The following is a 19,024-nucleotide window of genomic DNA, read 5'->3' on the forward strand; positions in this document are numbered from 1 at the left end:
CCAAATGAATGGAACCTTCACTAAATGTCGGAAAATTAAAACCAATGCATCACTTATCTCACTAGACATTTCTCTTAAGATCCTCGGATGAAATCCATCAGGACCCAGGGACTTGTCAACCGCAGCTCCAGCAATTTGCTCAATGCCACTTCCCTGGTGAATGTAATTTTCCTGCATTTCGCTCTCCCTTCCATTTCCTGATTTACAGCGATATCTGGGATGTTATTATTTTATTCTCTATTATGAAGACTGGTGCAAAATGTCCATTCAACTCATCTGCCATCTCCTTATTTATCATTATTAATTTTCCAGACCCATTTTCTATAGGACCAATGCTCAAAGTTAACTCTAAATATTTACAGAGAATCTTCATGCTTTGATCTTATTTGCTCGCTTTTTCTCGTACTTTTTTCCCTCCTTTATTAATCTTAATCATTCTTTGCTGTGTTTTATATTCTGTCCAATCGTCTGACTTCCATCTTGTGCAATCATATGTTTTTTCTTTCAGGTTGATCCTATCTTTAACTTTTCCCCTTGGAATTTTTATTTCTCATTATAATTTGTCTATTCTGTGTATTCTGAGATATTCTTTTAAATGCCTGTCACTGCGTCACTATTGACCTATCCCTTAACCTTATTTACAAGTTCATTTTAGCTAGCTCTGTTTTCATGCCTTCATAATTGCTTTCACTTGAGTTTAAAATATTAATTTTAGACCCATTCTCTCCCTAAAACTCAAAGTAAAATTCAATCATTGGACCCAATTCTCCCCAAAAAATACTAAGTGCTGAATTGGCGGGAACAATGATGTAAATAACGATTGTTTTTCGAGTGGGAGTTCAGACTCGAATCTCCCACACTCTGTGCACTGCAGAGGTCACAATCGTGAATATCATTAAAAGCTCGGGGGGCGGGGCCAATTCACGTCAGAGTCGGACAGTTCCAGGCCTCTGTGCATGCGCAGGGACCCCGATCTGTCAGCCTCCCATTTGCTGGCCAGCTCGATCGCTGGCCAACCTGGGACCCTCGCAATGTTGCCCCCCAACACTCCACGGCCTGATTACAGCCTCCATGAACATTTCCAGGCCAGCTTCAACTTTCCCCAGTCCGGGAGCACCCCAATCTCCAGACCCCTCCCACCCTGGCAGACCACCCCCCACGGGAGGCAGACACCCCTGGGAGGCAAACGCCTCTGGCAAACCACCCCCCTCCAGCCCGCCCCAATCGCTGGCCTCCCTCCAGTCCCAACCAGATTCCAATCCAGAGTGACAGTGGGACCCTCGCCAACCCCTACCGATGGTCCCGCCCACAATAGGCCCCAACCCGTTGGCACTGCCCCATGCCTGGTGGGTAGTGCCAAGGTTCCCCCTGGGCAGTGCCAGGGGGAAGAGGCTGGCGCTGCCAGGATGCCCATACCCAGGGAGCATCACCCCCTGCCACCAACCCCGAGGGGGCCCTGATTGCCTCCCCTTCACTCCAGCGGGATCTCTCGCAAGTTCCCCAAATGTGGGGAGCTACTCTAAACCCCGCCGAGTGAAATGTGGTGTGGCGGTGTGGGAGATGCTATTGGGCCTGGAGAATTCAGTCCCGGGCCCAATAATGACATTTAAATTACGTTAAAAAGATTTAAATCACTTACTTGGTGTTCCTGCCGGTTTCCAGCGTGGTCTCAACTGCACCTGCTCTCTGGCGATGGGAGACGCACATGCATTCCCATGAAATGGCTGACGTGCCAAAAAACTAGCACATTGCGATGGGAGAATCGGGCCCATTATGTTTGCTGCTACCGAGGGGGCCTTCACTATGAGGCCATTAATTAATCTTGTCTCATAACACAATATCCGGTCTCGTGTGGACTGCTTTCTGGTTGGCTCTTCAATGTCGGCTCGAAGAAACTCCCAAAAACATTTGCTGAACTCCTCATCTGGGCTACCTCTGTCCACATGATTTTTCCAGTCAGTGTGTAAATTAAAATCCTCCATGATTATTGTCATAACTCCCATTATTCCTTCCTTTATATGCCACTCAAGCATGTGATTACTGTTAAGGGACATGTACACATTTATTAACTTTCCTAATTACTTGCTGTACCTGCATATTAATCTTTTGTGATTCATGCATTAAGACACCCAGATCCCTCAGCACCTCAGAGCTCTGAAATCTCTCACCATTCAGATAATGTGCTTTTTTTATTGTTCCTTCCAAAATATGTAATTTTACATTTTCCCACATTGTACTCCATATGCCAGATTTGTGCTCACTCCTTATGTTCTCTTCACAACTTCCTTTCCTATCTATCTTTGTGTCATCTGCAAATTAAGGACAGTAGAAATACTCACTCGGTCTTACTTACCAACGCTGCCTGCTGTTCTTTTTGAGGAAAGGTAGAAAAGGAAAGGAGCACATCCTGTCAGCTTCACCAAATTCCCTCCATCCTGTGAGAGAAAAACAACGAATCATCTCCATTTTAAATGAGAAATCTCTTAATTTTAAACTGTGTCCCAGTTCTAGGATATCCTTTTGAGGAACCATCTCTGTATCCGCCCTGTCAATTTCCCTTGGAAATTATTCATTTCAATAAAATCATCCCACATTCTTCTAAACTCTAATGCATACGGGCCCAACCTGTCTAATCTTTCCTCATAAAATTTTCTATTCTTCCTGCCAAAATGGACAGCCTCATATTTCCTACATTACACTCCATTTGTCATTTTTTGTCCACTCACTTAACCTCTTGATATCCCTTTATAAACTCTTTGTATCCTCCTCACAACTGTTTTCCTACCTACCTTTGTATCATCAGCAAATTTGGCTCCAATACTGTTGAACTTTCCTTTTAAGTCCTAAGTAGTTGAGTCCCAGGACTGACCCCGCAACACTTCACTCGTCACAGTGTGCCAATCTGAAAATGGCACATTTATTCTGACTTTCTTGTTAATTAGCCAGTCCTCTATCGACACTATATCAGTCGGAACACCATATACTCTCGTCTTGTCACGTCATAACGTCATCAACAGGAGCAGATGATAGAGGCAATGTCTGATCTGGCAGTGCCTATCAAAGGACAGAGGAACGCTCCAGCCAAGCTCAATCCCTGGCTGGAGATGCCGAGCCTCGAGGGCCACAAATAAACAGTGCTTGTGGACCAGCAAAGGAAATGTGTGACTGTGTGTCAGAGTTCCCTGAGGCAGTGCTGACCCTCGCATGGGAATGGACTGCCCAAGGAATGCTGAGATTAATGTGGCACTCATTGCAGCTCAGAATGAACCCCACTATAAATCCCATTCCCTCCCTCTCTCAGCACTCCCAATCTGAGAGATCTGCTAAAAGTATGGTAGGTCATTGACCATGCTTGACTTCCTCTTTTCTGATTCCCTTTTTAATGTCTGTTGCTATAGACAATAGCTCATCAGCTTCCATGAGGTGCTGACCCTGTGTATGGCCCATGGGCTTCTGACAAATTGCAATAGATTTCTCTGTACCTGCTTAATCACCCTTATTGACTGCCCACCACTACTAGGTGGGTGGCTGTCATCCCTGAGAAGCCACCTTTGGAAAAGTTGTGCAGAGGTGGCAAATTTTCTCTCTCGTCTGCATGTATTGTATCTGATTCTTATCTAGTTTATAATCAGACTTTTTAAATGCTAGAGTCTAGAATTTCATGTAAAATTAATTCCCTTGGTTTATTGCTCACATTTTGCAATATACCTTGGAACTATTTTTTTGATTTTTGATCAGAGCTTCTTCTTTAATTATGAACCTTTTGTCTAAGTTTCCCCCTATCTTTTTCCCTTTATAAATGGTCCATTTTAGATTATCCCTCTGCTCTACACAGCTCCAGCATTTGTTTGTGTAAATATTATCCAAATTCATCACTTCACTATCAGCTGATCCTTATACCTGCTCTGCATGAGAGGCAGGGACACAGTGCTATACCGCCAGGAAGAAATTGCCCTGGGAGTCAACATTGACTTCGGAGCCCCTGAAATCTCATGCCATCAGGCCAAACAGGAGCAAAGAAACTTCCTGCTGATTACCATCACTCCTCCATGTTGAACAATAGTTGAAAGAGGCACTGAGGGCAGCAAGGGCAGAGAATGTATTCAGGGTGGGGAACTTCAAAGACCAAGAGTAGCTTGATAACACCACTGAATGAGCAGGCTGTGTCATGAAGGATGTATCTTCCAAACTGCAGCAGGTGGTGGTGAGGGAACCGACAAGAGGGATAAACATACTTGAGCCCCCCGCCCCCACCCCCCATTTGTCACAGGTGCATCGGTCCACAAGAGTACTGATGGGAGAATATTGCACAGTCTTTATGGATACAAAGTCCCAGATTCATATGAGGATACTGTCCCTCATGTGGTGTGCCACTACCACCATGCTAAATGGGATAGAGTCAAAACAATCTAACATCAAAATTGGGCATCCATAAGTGGTGCCTCCATTCAATCCCTCCACCACTGATGCTCAGTAGCAGCGGTGTGTACTATCTACAAGATGCACTGCAGCAATTCACTAAAGATACTTAGACAGCACCTTGCAAACCCACAATCCCTTCCATCGAGAAGGACAATTATTTGTTCCCAGATAATTGGGAACACGACCACCTGCAAGTTCCCCTCCAAGCCACTCAGTATCCTGACTTGGAAATATATTGCTGTTCCTTCGCAGTCGCTGGGTCAAAATCCTGGAATTCCCTCCCTAACGGCATTTTGGGTCAATCCATAGAACATGGACTCCAGCGATTCAGGAAGGCAGCTCACCACCACCTTTTCAAGGGCAACTCGAGATGGGCAATAAATGCTGGCCAGCCAGCAACGCCCATGTCCCATGAATGAATTTTTTTAAAAAGTATTCGTGCACCTTCAGCAGCAGCAGTGGAATTCAACCAAAGTCTGAGTACTCATGACTTCGTATATCTTTCACTACACTGTCATCATCAAGCCAAGGTGGCAACTCTAGTTCAATGAGGAGTGCAGGAGAGCATACCAGGAACAGCATCAGCCATGCTTAAAATGAGCTGTCAACCTGGTGAAGCTACAAGTTATGCAAGTGCCAGGCAATGCACATCTCCAACAAGAGAGAATTTAACCATCTCCCCTGGACATTCAACGGCATTACCATCCCCCCAAAAACATCCTGGGGTTACTATTGACCAGAAACTGAACTGGACCAGCCATATAAATACTGTGGCCACAAAAGCAGGTTAAAGGCTGGGAATTCTGTAGTGAATAACACCTCTGCATTCCTAGAGCTTGTCCACCACCTATAAGGTACAAGTTCGGAGCGTGATGAAATATTCTCCACTTGTTTGAATGAGTGCAACTCCAAAAACACTCTCGAAGTTCAACACTATCTGGGATAAAGTAAGCCTCAACTTAAAGCCATTTGCTCTTTCTGCTTCAAACACTCCATATGACAGTGAATTCCACTCTTACACCACTCTCACTGTGTAAAGAAATCCCTTTAAACTTCTTTCTATGATTTATTAACGGCGATCTTATGTTTATAACCCTTGATCTGGGCTCACCCACAAATGGAAACCATTGCTCGATAGCTAATAAATCATTCATCCCTTTTTTCAGTTCTCTGTTCTATGTCACAAGTTGGAAAGTGGACCAAAAGGGTTGAGTTTCCCTGAGTTTCAAGGGTTGAGGTAACTCTTAGCTTGATTTCCAAATCAAAGGTGCAAGGCCTGGAAATGCGCTATCTATACTCGTGGCCTGTGAAATATTGCATCATGGGTGACAATCTAAATCTACTCGATACGATTTAATTGGAAGTGGGTTCTCGAATGAAGATGAAATCATGTGGAGGTGAGTGTGAAATTTATTATATGTTGGGCAGAACAGGAAAATTGTTTCCAAGTGTGCTGAAAATTTTCTAAACCTATCATTTGTATTTGTGATTGTCGAGTACTCTTCTAATATGAAGCTGAAAGTGGAACAATTGCAGTTAAAATTGTAGCTAAACATTGCCTTAAGTTGAAAGTTCATCGGCAAAGTTAAATTTTCAGCCGTCATGTTCATGTTGTCCATTAGAAATTTAGAGTTCAAGTGAAATCAGATGCATAGGATATTATGCTAATCACTTTTTACATGGGTAATGAGAATTGCATGCAAAATGTTCAGCGAATTGAATGCCACAAATTCAGTATTCTATAAACATTCAGGCACTACCACCTGCTGGGATATCTACTATATGAATTACAGGCTCTAATCAAACATATCATCAGTTGCAAATGCATTCAAATAGAATGCATTTGACAATAATATTGGATGAGATGTGTCAGTAAATTCAAGATACTATTTATCAGAGACAGGACCTATTTGGAAATCTTCATCCAAGTCCAAACCTTGAAAGCAGAGAAGTTTGTTCCATATGTCAATACTCTCTATTCATTCAGCGACTATTCCACAGAATTGAAACTGAACCCTGCTAATTTAAAATGTTGTGCCCAAAATAAAATCATGCAGATTGTCCTCATTCAGTAATTTCATTAGCCCTGGCATTTAAATATATTCTTATTGACAGACCCCAGGAAATAATTGGTTATGGAGAAAATACCCCATGAAAAGAACTGTCTCCATTAACTTGTGTCAGCTAAATTGAAAGGGTGCCCAAAGGTACTTTGATGCAGATATTAGTGTGATGTTATAGTGAGGATAAGAATTAAATTGGAAATCAGGGGACTTTAATGAAGTTTAAAACATTGCAATCCCTTATTTTAATACATTAGCTGTATCAATCTTTTTAAAGGGACACAGGTGAAACCGCAAAAAACGATGTCATTTTAACCATGGTAACATTGGGCCCTATTTTACCATTGCCTCACGCCCGATTTCGGGCGCGAAAACGTGGTAAAGTCGGGTGAGAGGCCATTATCACGATCCGCACCTGCATCTGCACAGATCGCCACTTTACCGAAACCCAGGAATGATGGCGATCCGCTTCACGCCCAAAACGGGCACAACGGGGATTTAAATGCATTTGCATGCATTTAAATTGAATTAATGAACTGCCCGCCCAACTTTATCAGCATTTCCCCCTTTACCACCGCGTTTCCCAATCCGGAACCGCGCCGTAATGGACCTGCTGAATAAAAGTCTGAATCAGGCGCTTCATCAGTGAGGGTCAGCGAGGAGGTAAGCGCATGGCGTCCGACGGCTCTCTGCTACTCACGGGTGTCCTGTTGTTGCGGCCATTTCACTGTCCCGGGTCGGTGGCGGCTCTGCGAGTGTGTGGGGGGGGGGGGCTGTTGCTGTGCACGATCTCCAATGTTTGTTCTGCAGCACGGAGCCGGGTCTCAGCACTGACCTCGGGTCTTGCAGTGCTGCTGAGTCCGAGCACCGCAGCTCACTTCAGGCTAAGGCCCTTGCAGACAGCACTGGTACAGCCCCCCAACTTTACCAGGGGCTGTGATTGTGTGGAGCATGTGGCTGGGGGGATTGGGGGGCATGGGGGGGCTGTGATTGTCGATGTGCGAGGGGGAAGCAGTGTTGCATGACTTCCACATTTGTTCACCTCCATCTCCTCCTCCCCCCTCCCCCCCCCCCCCCCCCCCCCACCGGCCAATCGGAGCTGCAGGGTTTCGGGCGCGTTAAGCCCCACCGACAGGCTTCCGCAACGCAATTCGGAATCGCTGATATTTTTGCAGGCAGAGTGCGTATGGAGGCGCCTGAGAACAGGTCTAAAAGTCGGATCTGAAACACTCAGTTTCAAGTCTGCCCAGCTCTTGGAATCAAAATTGTAAAATAGGGCCCTAAATGTTAAAAGTAAGCATGTAAGTTCACAAAGAAAATTTATCTAAAATTTAAAAGATAATCAATGAGAAGTGATTGGCCCAGATAAATTATCACGTAGATTACCAATTAATTTGGAACATGGGAACATGACTAAGTTATTCAACCATTGAATTAATCTGGCCAGGGGATGTGTAGCCAGCAGAGGGAGAAAGAGGGATGAGATCCTGCAGGCGGAATGTAGCGAACTCGGTAGGTTGGCCATTCTTCTGGTTTTGTGCCAGGCAGTCCAACTTTCAGTGGGTCCATGTCTATTCCAGCACTGGATCATCTTATGTCCAATGTTTTGAATTTGGTAATGCCAAGCCTCAGGCAACCAATAGGATATTTACTTGTGGGCACAGACTGGCCAAAAATGTTATTTTAAATTAACCTGATATTAAACAATGAAGATTAGCGGCTGGGCGGTTCCAAACAGCCACCTTACCAGCTGGTCCTTCCAGAGAGAAGCTGCCCATTCCTTTGAGAACAACAAATAAAAGTTTGATATTTCTGTCAGGATGCTCACCAAACATCACTTTTGTTGTTGTTTGAGTGACAATTAGATTTCCAGGTCAGCCTTAGGGCTTTGTCTGTACCTGTTGTAGCAAAGTAGGTTAATAGTTGTGCTCATGAGATGTTGATGTGTGTCATGACGTAACAGTGACATCAGAGTCATGTGCTGGAGATCATAAGGACACGATGGAATAGCGCACACACGAGAGATGCACTTAACTAGGAGGTTATCATGCAAATAAAATAATTTTGAAGAAATCTACCCCAGTCAAACATCAGGCCCTATGCATAGAGGGAACCCCTCCCAGTATAAATTAGGCCATGAAGTAAGCCACAAAACATGGTAGCAGAGGTAGAGACATCAATCTAACACTGATTTGGTGCCATTGGTAACACATCTACAAGGAGAAATTGGAAGAGAAATTCTTTGATTTGATTTTTGATTTATTACTGTCACATGTATTTACAGTGAAAGGTATTGTTTCTTGCGCCTATGCAGACAAAGCATACCGTTCATAGAGAAGGAAACGAGAGAGTGCAGAATATAGTCTTACAGTCATAGCTGGGGTGTAGAGAAAGATCAACTTAATGCAAGGTTCATTCAAAAGTCTGACAGCACAACAGGGAAGAAGCTGTTCTTGAGTCTTTACCTCTACCTCTGAGTCGGTTGGTACGTGACCTCAGACTTTTGTATCTTTTTCCCGAAGGAAAAAGGTGGAAAAAAGATTTGAAAGGAAGAATAAGAATACTTCCCTTGATGAGAGCAAACTGATAATCAGTAGCAATCCAACTGCCAGTCGAGCAGTCACTGACCTTTCCGCAGCCGTTCAAAAATCTTCAAGGTCCACAGAGGAGCCAACGTTGGGAGTTGTGGAATAAACACTTCCAACACTATTGAGAAGTGTTGGGTTTGCATGCCAGGTTAGTTCGCCTATTTCTGATGTCCTCCTGACACAGGACAGAGAGGAGCTCTTTTCAGACTTTGAAAATGTTCTAAAAGCATTCATTGCATTCCTCAACCCAAAATGGTTCTATATACGTGACAGGTCAAAGTTAGGGAGCACATTCGGGCAATAATCTGTCAAAATACCAAGGCTTTGGCTAACTCTGGTGGATAGGCCCAAAAGTGGCATCCACACCCACACTAAAACTTGCCAAAATGAGCAAAAGGGCTGTCAACTAGGAGTGCCCTCTACCCATTAGGAGTGACCTCTGCCAATTAGGAATGACCTCTGCCAATTAGGAGTGCCCCCTTTCAATTAGGGGTGCCCCTTTTCAATTAGGAGCTCCCCCTGTCAGTTCGGAGTGCCCCCTGACAATCTGGAGTACCCCCTGTCAATTAGGAGTCACCCCTTTCAATTAGTAGTACCTCCCATCAATGAGTAGCGTCCCGTGTCAATTAGGAGTCCCTCCTGTGAATTACGAGTGCCCCTTGTCAATCACGAGTGCCCCCTGCGAATGAGAAATGCCCCCTGTCAATGAGGAAGCTGGCGATCGGGAGGCCAGCAATTTGGTGGGGTGGGGGGTGGGGTGGGGGGTGGGGGGAGGGCGGGTGTGCAGTTTGCGTGCCCAATCTCCCCACTGACAGATCAGCGCATGCGCAGAAAATTGTCCCCAACATCTTTTGTTTTCGTCAACATTCTTCGAGTAAACATGATACTGTGAGATGTAGATGGTGGACACTTTCTTGTTTCACTCTGCCTCCAGAATTCATTGACAAGTGATTTAAGGCCATCCTTAATGTTATCCATTGTTAGATTATAGTAAGAAGTCCCACAACCCCAGGTTAAAGTCCAACAGGTTTATCTGGAATCACGAGCTTTCAGAGCGCTGCTCCTTCAGCAGGTGGGGGCTGAGCAGTGGGTGAACATTTACAAGGTGGGGGGGCGGGGGGAGGTTGCAGAGTGATGATCATTGTTATGTGGTGCAGGGAATGAGCATCATCAGGAGGGTTGGGGGAGTGAACAATGCCAGGAGTAATTCAGAGGGATGAGCTTCCTTCAGCAGTCCAATGCCGGCATCTCCACATCATTGTTAGACTATGGTATCTTACAATTTATCAATGCATTGCTGTGGTGATGTAGATGCCAGTTCCTGTTATTCACAAACTGCCTGATGAAGAAGGATATATCATATCGTATGCCCCATGATGTTAGTGTCCTTGAGCACACAATTATGCCAAGGAATGCTTATAAACCTCTGAACCTTTGTGCAGCAGATGAATCCAGCTTTTGATTTTTATCCTGACTTCACAGGGGAAATCACGCTTTTTAATCTTATAACTCTGGGTTCCCTCACAATGTTCACACTGCTGGCAGATGTCACATGTTCAGCTCGACAGGATAAATTAGAGTTATCAACCCAATTCCACAGGGAGAAAGTTCTCCTTAAACTTGACCAGACCCTATCTGAAGTATTGGCCCAGGTTTCCAATCAGCTACTGAGCAGTGCTTTCTCACTGCTTATCCAGTGCTCAAGACTTTGGATATTCCTGTCCCAGCTCCAGCTTGAATCCTCACCGAGCAATCTGGGAAGGCCTTGTGGCAAAACCTAATTGCACTGATGCCCTTGATCATGTCTAATGAGGAAAGGTTCAGCAGGTTGGGCCTATACTTTGTGCAGTTTGGAGGAATGGGAGGTGATGATATTGAAACATGTGAGGTTCTGAAGGGGCTCAACAAGGGAGGTGCTGAGAGTAGATCCTGAGAGGAACTCTCAAAGAACAAAGAACAATACAGCACAGGAACAGGCCCTTCGGCCCTCCAAGCCCGCGCCGCTCCCTGGTCCAAACTAGACCATTCTTTTGTATCCCTCCATTCCCACTCCGTTCATATGGCTGTCTAGATGAGTCTTAAACGTTCCCAGTGTGTCCGCCTCCACCACCTTGCCTGGCAGCGCATTCCAGGCCCCCACCACCCTCTGTGTAAAATATGTCCGTCTGATATCTGTGTTAAACCTCCCCCCCCCTTCACCTTGAACTTATGACCCCTCGTGAACGTCACCACCGACCTGGGGAAAAGCTTCCCACCGTTCACCCTATCTATGCCTTTCATAATTTCATACACCTCTATTAAGTCTCCCCTCATCCTCCGTCTTTCCAGGGAGAACAACCCCAGTTTACCCAATCTCTCCTCATAACTAAGCCCCTCCATACTAGGTAACATCCTGGTAAACCTCCTCTGTACTCTCTCCAAAGCCTCCACGTCCTTCTGGTAGTGTGGCGACCAGAACTGGACGCAGTATTCCAGATGCGGCCGAACCAACGTTCTATACATCTGCAACATCAGACCACAACTTTTATACTCTATGCCCCATCCTATAAAGGCAAGCATGCCATATGCTATAAAGGCAAGCATGCCATATGCATGCATGCTCTCCTTGGAATGTTCTTCCATAGAGAACAGTGGAGACTGGGTCATTGAATATATTCAAGGCTGAGTAAGACAGATTTCTGATTAACAAGGGAGTCAAAGGTTATGGGAGCAGGCAGGAAAGTGAAGGTAAAGCCAGTCAGATGAGCCAAGATCTTATCAAATGGCTGAGTTTGATTGGCAGAATAGTCTACAACTTCTCCTAATTCTTCTGATTTTATGAATACATATCCCTTAAGTTCATTGACCTGAAGAGATTTTAAATCTCTTGTCTTTGTTAGGTTTCTTCCTCAACCACTCACATCACTGCTCAGCCTCCCCTAACACCGTTTCCCCTCCATAATCTCTGATACTGGTCACAACACCAGTTGTGACACTCAAAAAATGGCAAATGGAGTTTAACCCTGACAAATGCGAGGTGATTCATTTTGGAGGACAAATTTAAATGTGGATTACAGGGTCAAAGGTAGGGTTCTGAAGAATGTGGAGGAACAGAGAGATCTTGGGGTTCATATCCATAGATCTCTGAAGGTTGCCACTCAAGTGGATAGAGCCATGAAGAAGGCCTATAGTGTGTTGGCGTTCATTAACAGGGGGTTGGAGTTTAAGAGCCGTGGGGTTATGCTGCAACTGTACAGGACCTTGCTGAGACCACATTTGGAATATTGTGTGCAGTTCTGGTCACCTCACTACAAGAAGGATGTGGAGACACTGGAAAGAGTGCAAAGGAGATTTACCAGGATGCTGCCTGGTTTGGAGGGTTGGTCTTATGAGGAAAGGTTGAGGGAACTTGGGCTTTTCTCTTTGGAGCGGAGGAGGTTGAGAGGAGACTTGATAGAGGTTTATAAGATGATGAGGGGGATAGATAGAGTGAACGTTCAAAGACTATTTCCTCGGGTGAATGGAGCGGTAACTAGGGGGCATAACTATAGGGTTCATGGTGGGAGATATAGGAAGGATGTCCGAGGTAGGTTTTTTACTCAGAGAGTGGTTGGGGTGTGGAATGGACTGCCTGCAGGGATAGTGGAGTCAGAAACTTTAGGAACATTTAAGAAGCTATTGGATAGGCACATGGAGTACTTCGGGATGATAGGGAGGAAATAGCTTGATCTGGGTTTCAGACAAAGCTCGGCACAACATCGTGGGCCGAAGGGCCTGTTCTGTGCTGTACTGTTCTATTCTATTCTAACTCCCCAACATTCATCTACCCTGCACCCCCAACAATGCTCACCTCTCTCAATTATTCCTGGCATTGCTCACTCCCCCCCAACCCTCCTGATAATGCTCATTCCCTGCACCGCACAACAATGCTCACCACTCTGCAACCCCCCACCCCCTTGTAAATAATCACCACTGCGCAGCCCCCAACAATGTCCCTGCACAAACCTGACAATGTTCCTCACCCACATTGCATCTTCAACAAAGCGCCCCCCCCCCCCCCCGCCCACTAGCACACGACACTGGTCACACCCCTGCACCCTTAACCATGCTCATCCCTCCCTCATGCCAACAATGCTCACACCTCCAACACCCTCCCAACAATGCTCACTGTCCCTCACCTCCCTGACAATATTCACCGTCTCCCGTAGCCCCCAAAATGTTCACCCATCCGACCCTTTCAACAATACTTCCTCCTGTAACCGTGATAATACTCACCTCCCCTGAACACCCAAAAATGCTGGCTCTGTTTTGACATCAGCCAAACTAAGGAGCCAGCGATTCTGGTCTCTCTCTCCCCCCCCCCCCCCACCCACCCAACCAACCAGAGAATGATCTGGATCGTCTCCCTCCGCCTGCCCCTCCCCCCGACCACTCCCAACAATCGATCTGAGTTAGAGAGCCGCTGGAAGCTCTAAACATACCTCTTCAGAGGTTGGAGCACCCGAAACAGACCTTTGCCAAGCATGTCTGTTTTGTGCCGAATCTGGATGGGCGAACGTGATGGTAAAGGGAGAAATGCTGGTGAAGTTGGCCGGGCAGCCCATTCATTCAAATGCATGCATTTGATAAAGTGGCCTTGGTAAAGTGGGCATCTGTGCAGACGCAGGCGCGGATCGTGCTAATTGCCTCACGCCCGACTTTACCAAGTTTTTGCACCCAAAAATGGGCGCGATGCAATGGTAAAATCGGGCCCAGAGAGTCATAGATGGTTACAGCATGGAAACAGGCCCTTCAGCCCAACTTGTCCATGCTGCCCCTTTTCTTTAAACCCCTAATTGCCAACTCCCAATTAATTCCTAATTGCCCGCATTTGGCCCATATTCCTCTGTACCCATCTTGCCCATGTAACTGTCTAAATGCTTTCTAAAAGACAAAATTGTACCCGCCTCTACTACTGCCTCTGGCAGCTTGTTCCAGACACTCACCATCCTGTGTGTGAAAAAAATTGCCCCTTTGGACCCTTTTGTATCTCTTCTCTCTCACCTTAAACTTATGCCCTCTAATTTTAGACTTCCCTTCCTTTGGGTTGACCTATGCCCCTCATTATTTTATAGACCTTTATAAGATCACCCCTCAGCCTTCTACACTCCAGAGAAAAAAGTCCCAGTCTATCCAACCTCTCCTTATAACTCAAGCCATCAAGTCCCGGTAGCATGGTAGTAAATTTTTTCTGCATTCTTTCCAGTTTAATCATGTCCTTTCTATGATAGGGTGACCAGAACTATACACAGTATTCCAAGTGTGGCCTTGCCAGAGTCTTGTACAACTTCAACAAGACATCCCAACTCCTGTATTCAATGTTCTGACAAATGAAACCAAGCATGCCGAATGCCTTCTTCACCACTCTGTCCACCTGTGACTCCACTTTCAAGAAGCTATGAACATGTACCCTTAGATCTCTTTGTTCTGTAACTCTCCCCATCGCCCTACCATTAACTGAATAAGTCCTGCCCTGGTTCAATCTACCAAAATGCATCACCTCGCATTTATCTAAATTAAACTCCATCTGCCATTCGTCAGCCCACTAGCACAATTGATCAAGATCCCGTTGCAATCCTCGATAACCTTCTTCATTGTCTACTATGCCACCAATCTTGGTGTCATCTGCAAACTTACTAACCATGCCTCTTTTATTCTCATCCAAATCATTAATATAAATGACAAATAACAGCACTAATCCCTGAGGCACACCATTGGTCACAGGCCTCCAGTTGGAAAAACAACCCTCTGCAACCAGCCTCTGGCTTCTATCATCAAGCCAATTTTGTATCCATTTGGCTACTTTACCCTGGATCCCGTGAGATTTAATCTTATGCAACAAACTACGATGCGGTCCCTTGTCAAAGGCCTCGATAAAGTCCATGTAGACAACATCAACTGCACTACCCTTATCTACCTTCTTGGTTACCCCTTCAAAAAACGCAATCAAATTTGTGAGACATGATTTTCCACTCACAAAGCCATGCTGACTATCCCTAATCAGTCCTTGCCTCTCTAAATGCCTGTAGATCCTGTCTCTCAAAATACTTTCTAACAACTTGACCTACTACAGATGTGAGGCTCACCAGCCTGTAGTTCCCAGGCTTTTCCCTGCAGGCCTTCTTAAACAAAGTTACCACACTTGCCACCCTCCAGTCTTTAGGCACCTCACCTGTGATTATCGATGATTCAAATATCTCTGCAAGGGGACCCGCAATTTCCTCCCTCGCCTCCCGCAATGTCCTGGGATACATTTCATCAGGTCCCGGGGATTTATCTACCTTGTTGTGCTTTTAGACTTCCAGTACCTCCTTCTCTGTAATATGTACACTCCTCAAGACATCACTATTTATTTCCCCAAGTTCCCTATCATCTATGCTTTTCTCAACAGTAAATACTGATGAGAAATGTTCCTTTAGGATCTCATAGTCATCTGCCACAACAATCTCGTGTCCCTTTGAGAGTTTATCAAAAAAGGTGAAACCAGTTAGAGTAAAAAGTGATCCCTTAACCAGTTCTGGGATTCTCCTAATTTTAGCGAGGAAGAATACTTCATGAATGGCAGGGCAATGTAGAAATATCAGATGAATCTGTTGCTTCTCCATTTTTAGCGCTGATGTGAAGGTTCTGATTCCTCCAAAAACTGAAAAAAGAGCATTAGCAAAAAGTAAGAAAAATGAGGCCTTGTTGAAGAGCTTTTATACTTCATAGGTATTTTAATTCAGATCATTTAGTGACCCTGAATCTCATGTCAATGCACAGAATCAGCAGAAGTGTGCATGGTACTCGTGAAATTGGTTTGACGTTGATTCGAAAGGAAGTTCCAGGGATGGTCGAATTATTTAAGTTAGGTCTCAGTCTATATTGGGTCTGACAAGGGGAGTCATTGGAGGAGTGGGAAATTTCTCAAAGGATTGTTGACGAGAGTTAGATCATGGCTGATTTGTACCTGAACTCCATTCACCAATTTCCTTGCTGAATAAAAATCTATGGATCTTGGTCTTGGAAGTTTCAACTGTGCCAGCAACTACAGCCTCATGGGGCCGGGAGTTCCAGATATTCAATACCCTTTGTATTAAAAATTGTCTCCTGAGCTCATGACTGAATGGCTTAGTTTTAATTTTAGAGTTGTCCTATACCTGCCAAAGGAAAGAGCAAATCTATTTTATCAAATTGTTTTATCATTTTAAACACTTCAATTACATCGCTCTTCAATATTTTAAACTTAGTGGAGTAAAACCCAATTTTATGAACCCTGTCTTCATAATGTAAACCTTTGAACCTGATATGAATTGGGTGAAACTGCACTGCATCCTCTCCAAGGCCAGTATATCCTTTCTTTAGATGGACTCTGACCAAAGCTGAGGAAGGAAAAATAGATGCTACACATACTCAGTGAAAAGTGTTTAAATAGCAAAGCTAAAACTGCAACAAAACCAGGAGTCTTAATAGACTTGATGCTAAACGTGTCCAACATGAAACAGAGCAGCAATCAATAAAGCTAATACAATTCTTTCTATCTTACTTGACTCTGGGCTGAGCTTCTGACGCCACATCCTTTTAAGCATAAAGACTGCTTACTTCAACCTGCATAACAATGACCCATCCACACGCCTGCCTACTCTTGAAACCCTGATACATGATCATCCAAAACTCTTCTGCTCTTACTCTAACACACACCAAGTGCCATATTGTCCACTTCACAAAAAGCAGGACAAATCCAACCTGGCCAATTACCGCCCCATCAGTCTGCTCTCAATCATCAGTGAAGCGATGGAAGAGTCATCAACGGTGCTATCAAGCAGTCCTCGCTCAGTAATAACCTGCTCAGTACCCAGTTTAAATTTCACCAGGGTCACTCAGCTCCTGACCTCATTACAGCCTTGGTTCAAACACAGACAAAAGAGCTGATTTCCAGAGGTGAGGTGAGGCGAGAGTGACAGCCCTTGACATCAAGGCCACATTTGACCGTAGTGTACTCACTACAAGATGCACTCCAGAAATTCACCAAAGATCAGCAGCTTCCAAACCCACGACCACTTCCACCGAGAAGGACAAGGGCAGCAGATACATGGGAACATCACCACCTGCAAGTTCCCCTCCAAGCCACTCACCATCTTGACTTGGAAATATATCACCGTTCCTTCGCAGTCGCTGGGTCAAAATACTGGAATTCCCTCCCTAATGGCGTTGTGGGTCACCTCACAGCCAGTGGACTGCAGCGTTTCAAGAAGGCAGCTCACCACTACCTTCCCAAGGGTAATTACGATTTGCCTAGCATTTGGGCAACAAATGCTTGCCAGCCAGCAATGTGCATGTCCCATGAATGAATAAGAAAAGAAATCTAGTTCACGAATGTCCTTTCGGAAAGGAAATCTACTATCCTTCCCTAATGTGGCCTACATAACTTCCATCCACAGCAATATGGTTAACTACCTTCTGAAATGACATAGTAAGCCACTCAATTTAAGGGCAATTAGGGATGGATAACAAATTCTCGTCTTGTGAGTAATGCCCATATCCACCAAGTAAGCTAAAAAAGAATTAGTGGAAACATACCATGGTGTTAATTTGCTCTCTATGTAGGTCGGTTTTGTTGGCCAGGTTGGATTCCAGCACTATGTTTATAAACTAGTACAAAAAAATCATTGAAACTTGATTTGAAATTCCATTTTATACTGCTTTTGCCGATTCTGGGCAAATTGCACTGTCAAAGCGACCTCTGGAAACTACTGTGCCCACGCGAATAAATTCTTTATCTTATTCCCGAATGATTGATTTCCTGTTTAGTACCAGGGTCCAGGTACATGAAGTTTAAGGAATGACACAGTTATTAATTTGCTTTTAGATGCCTCAAAAGAGGTATAATTTCAAAGTAAAATTCACAAGATTGGAAAATCCATCTGAGGCACACTGGAACTTGAAAGTACTCCTGTGTTAATGAAATAAAAGTAAGAAATTGCACAACTAGTGAGGTAATGGATTTACGTTCTTTAAAAATGTGTAATGGCTTACTTACAACCTTTCAAACAGAAGGATTAATCTGGCTATTGGAATTACAGCCATTAAGCAAAAATGTGGCCATTTTATGTTCCATATGCTCACAATATTAAATATGCTTTGAAAAGGCTGTTGGCTGCACTGAAAGAAATTAATCATGGAGATAACTGAGGTGTTGAAAAAATCGAATCTGCTTTGTTTTGTCTTTAACCATTTTGGAACATAAGTATCTCTGACAAGATCAGCCTTGATTGCCCTGAGAGTGATGCTAGGCCTTTCCCTTGAACCTCTGCAGCAATTTGATACAGCTGGCGAGCTTGTTTGATTTCATCTGAAGATTAATAATCTGGCAAATGTGAGTTCAAATCTCACTGTGGCATTTTGAGAATTTAATGGCCATTTATAAGAAAATCTAGAAATTTAAAAAAATGATACAAGTGGAAGTGACCATGAAACTGGCAGATTGTCTTAAACACCTAACTGGTTCAGTTATGCTCTTGAGGAAAGCATACTTCCTATTCTCACCCATTCAGCTCCCCGCCACTGTGGTTCATGCTTAACTGCTGCTGAAGTGGCTGAGCAAGTCATTTAGTTTTATCTGACTGCTACGAATGATTAAAGAAGCAAGCCCACTGTCACCTTCACAGGGTAGGTACGGATGGCAATAAATCCCAGCCTTGTCTGTGACACATCTCAAAAATCAGAAAAAAGATGGCTATAACAAGGACAATGATACCATCTAATAATGAAGGTTAGCAACGTGTTAGACCTGACTTGTCCAATCTTTTCTCTTGTCAGGGGTGGGGAGGTGGTGGTGGCTGGGGGAGTGGGGGCGGGGGTGGTGACCGGGGTGGGGCGGGGGGGGAGTGGTCGGCGTGGAGGTGGGGACAGGGTGGCCAGGCAGGGGGGGGGTGCATTGGCCGGTGTGGGGGG

At 44.7% G+C, this 19,024-nt stretch overlaps 1 protein-coding gene across 1 annotated transcript in view; it reads right to left on the reverse strand.

Moving 5' to 3' along the window:
• LOC144487260 (uncharacterized) overlaps positions 1–19,024 on the reverse strand; it is a 62,493-nt gene that overhangs the window by 31,861 nt on the left and 11,608 nt on the right. The window contains exon 2 of the mRNA XM_078205342.1: positions 2,354–2,435. Within this exon, the coding sequence (XP_078061468.1) occupies positions 2,354–2,435 (82 nt within the window). The remainder of the gene's footprint in view (positions 1–2,353; positions 2,436–19,024) is intronic.

The sequence above is a fragment of the Mustelus asterias genome, unplaced genomic scaffold, assembly GCF_964213995.1.
Source record: "Mustelus asterias unplaced genomic scaffold, sMusAst1.hap1.1 HAP1_SCAFFOLD_681, whole genome shotgun sequence".
Lineage (NCBI taxonomy): Eukaryota > Metazoa > Chordata > Chondrichthyes > Carcharhiniformes > Triakidae > Mustelus > Mustelus asterias.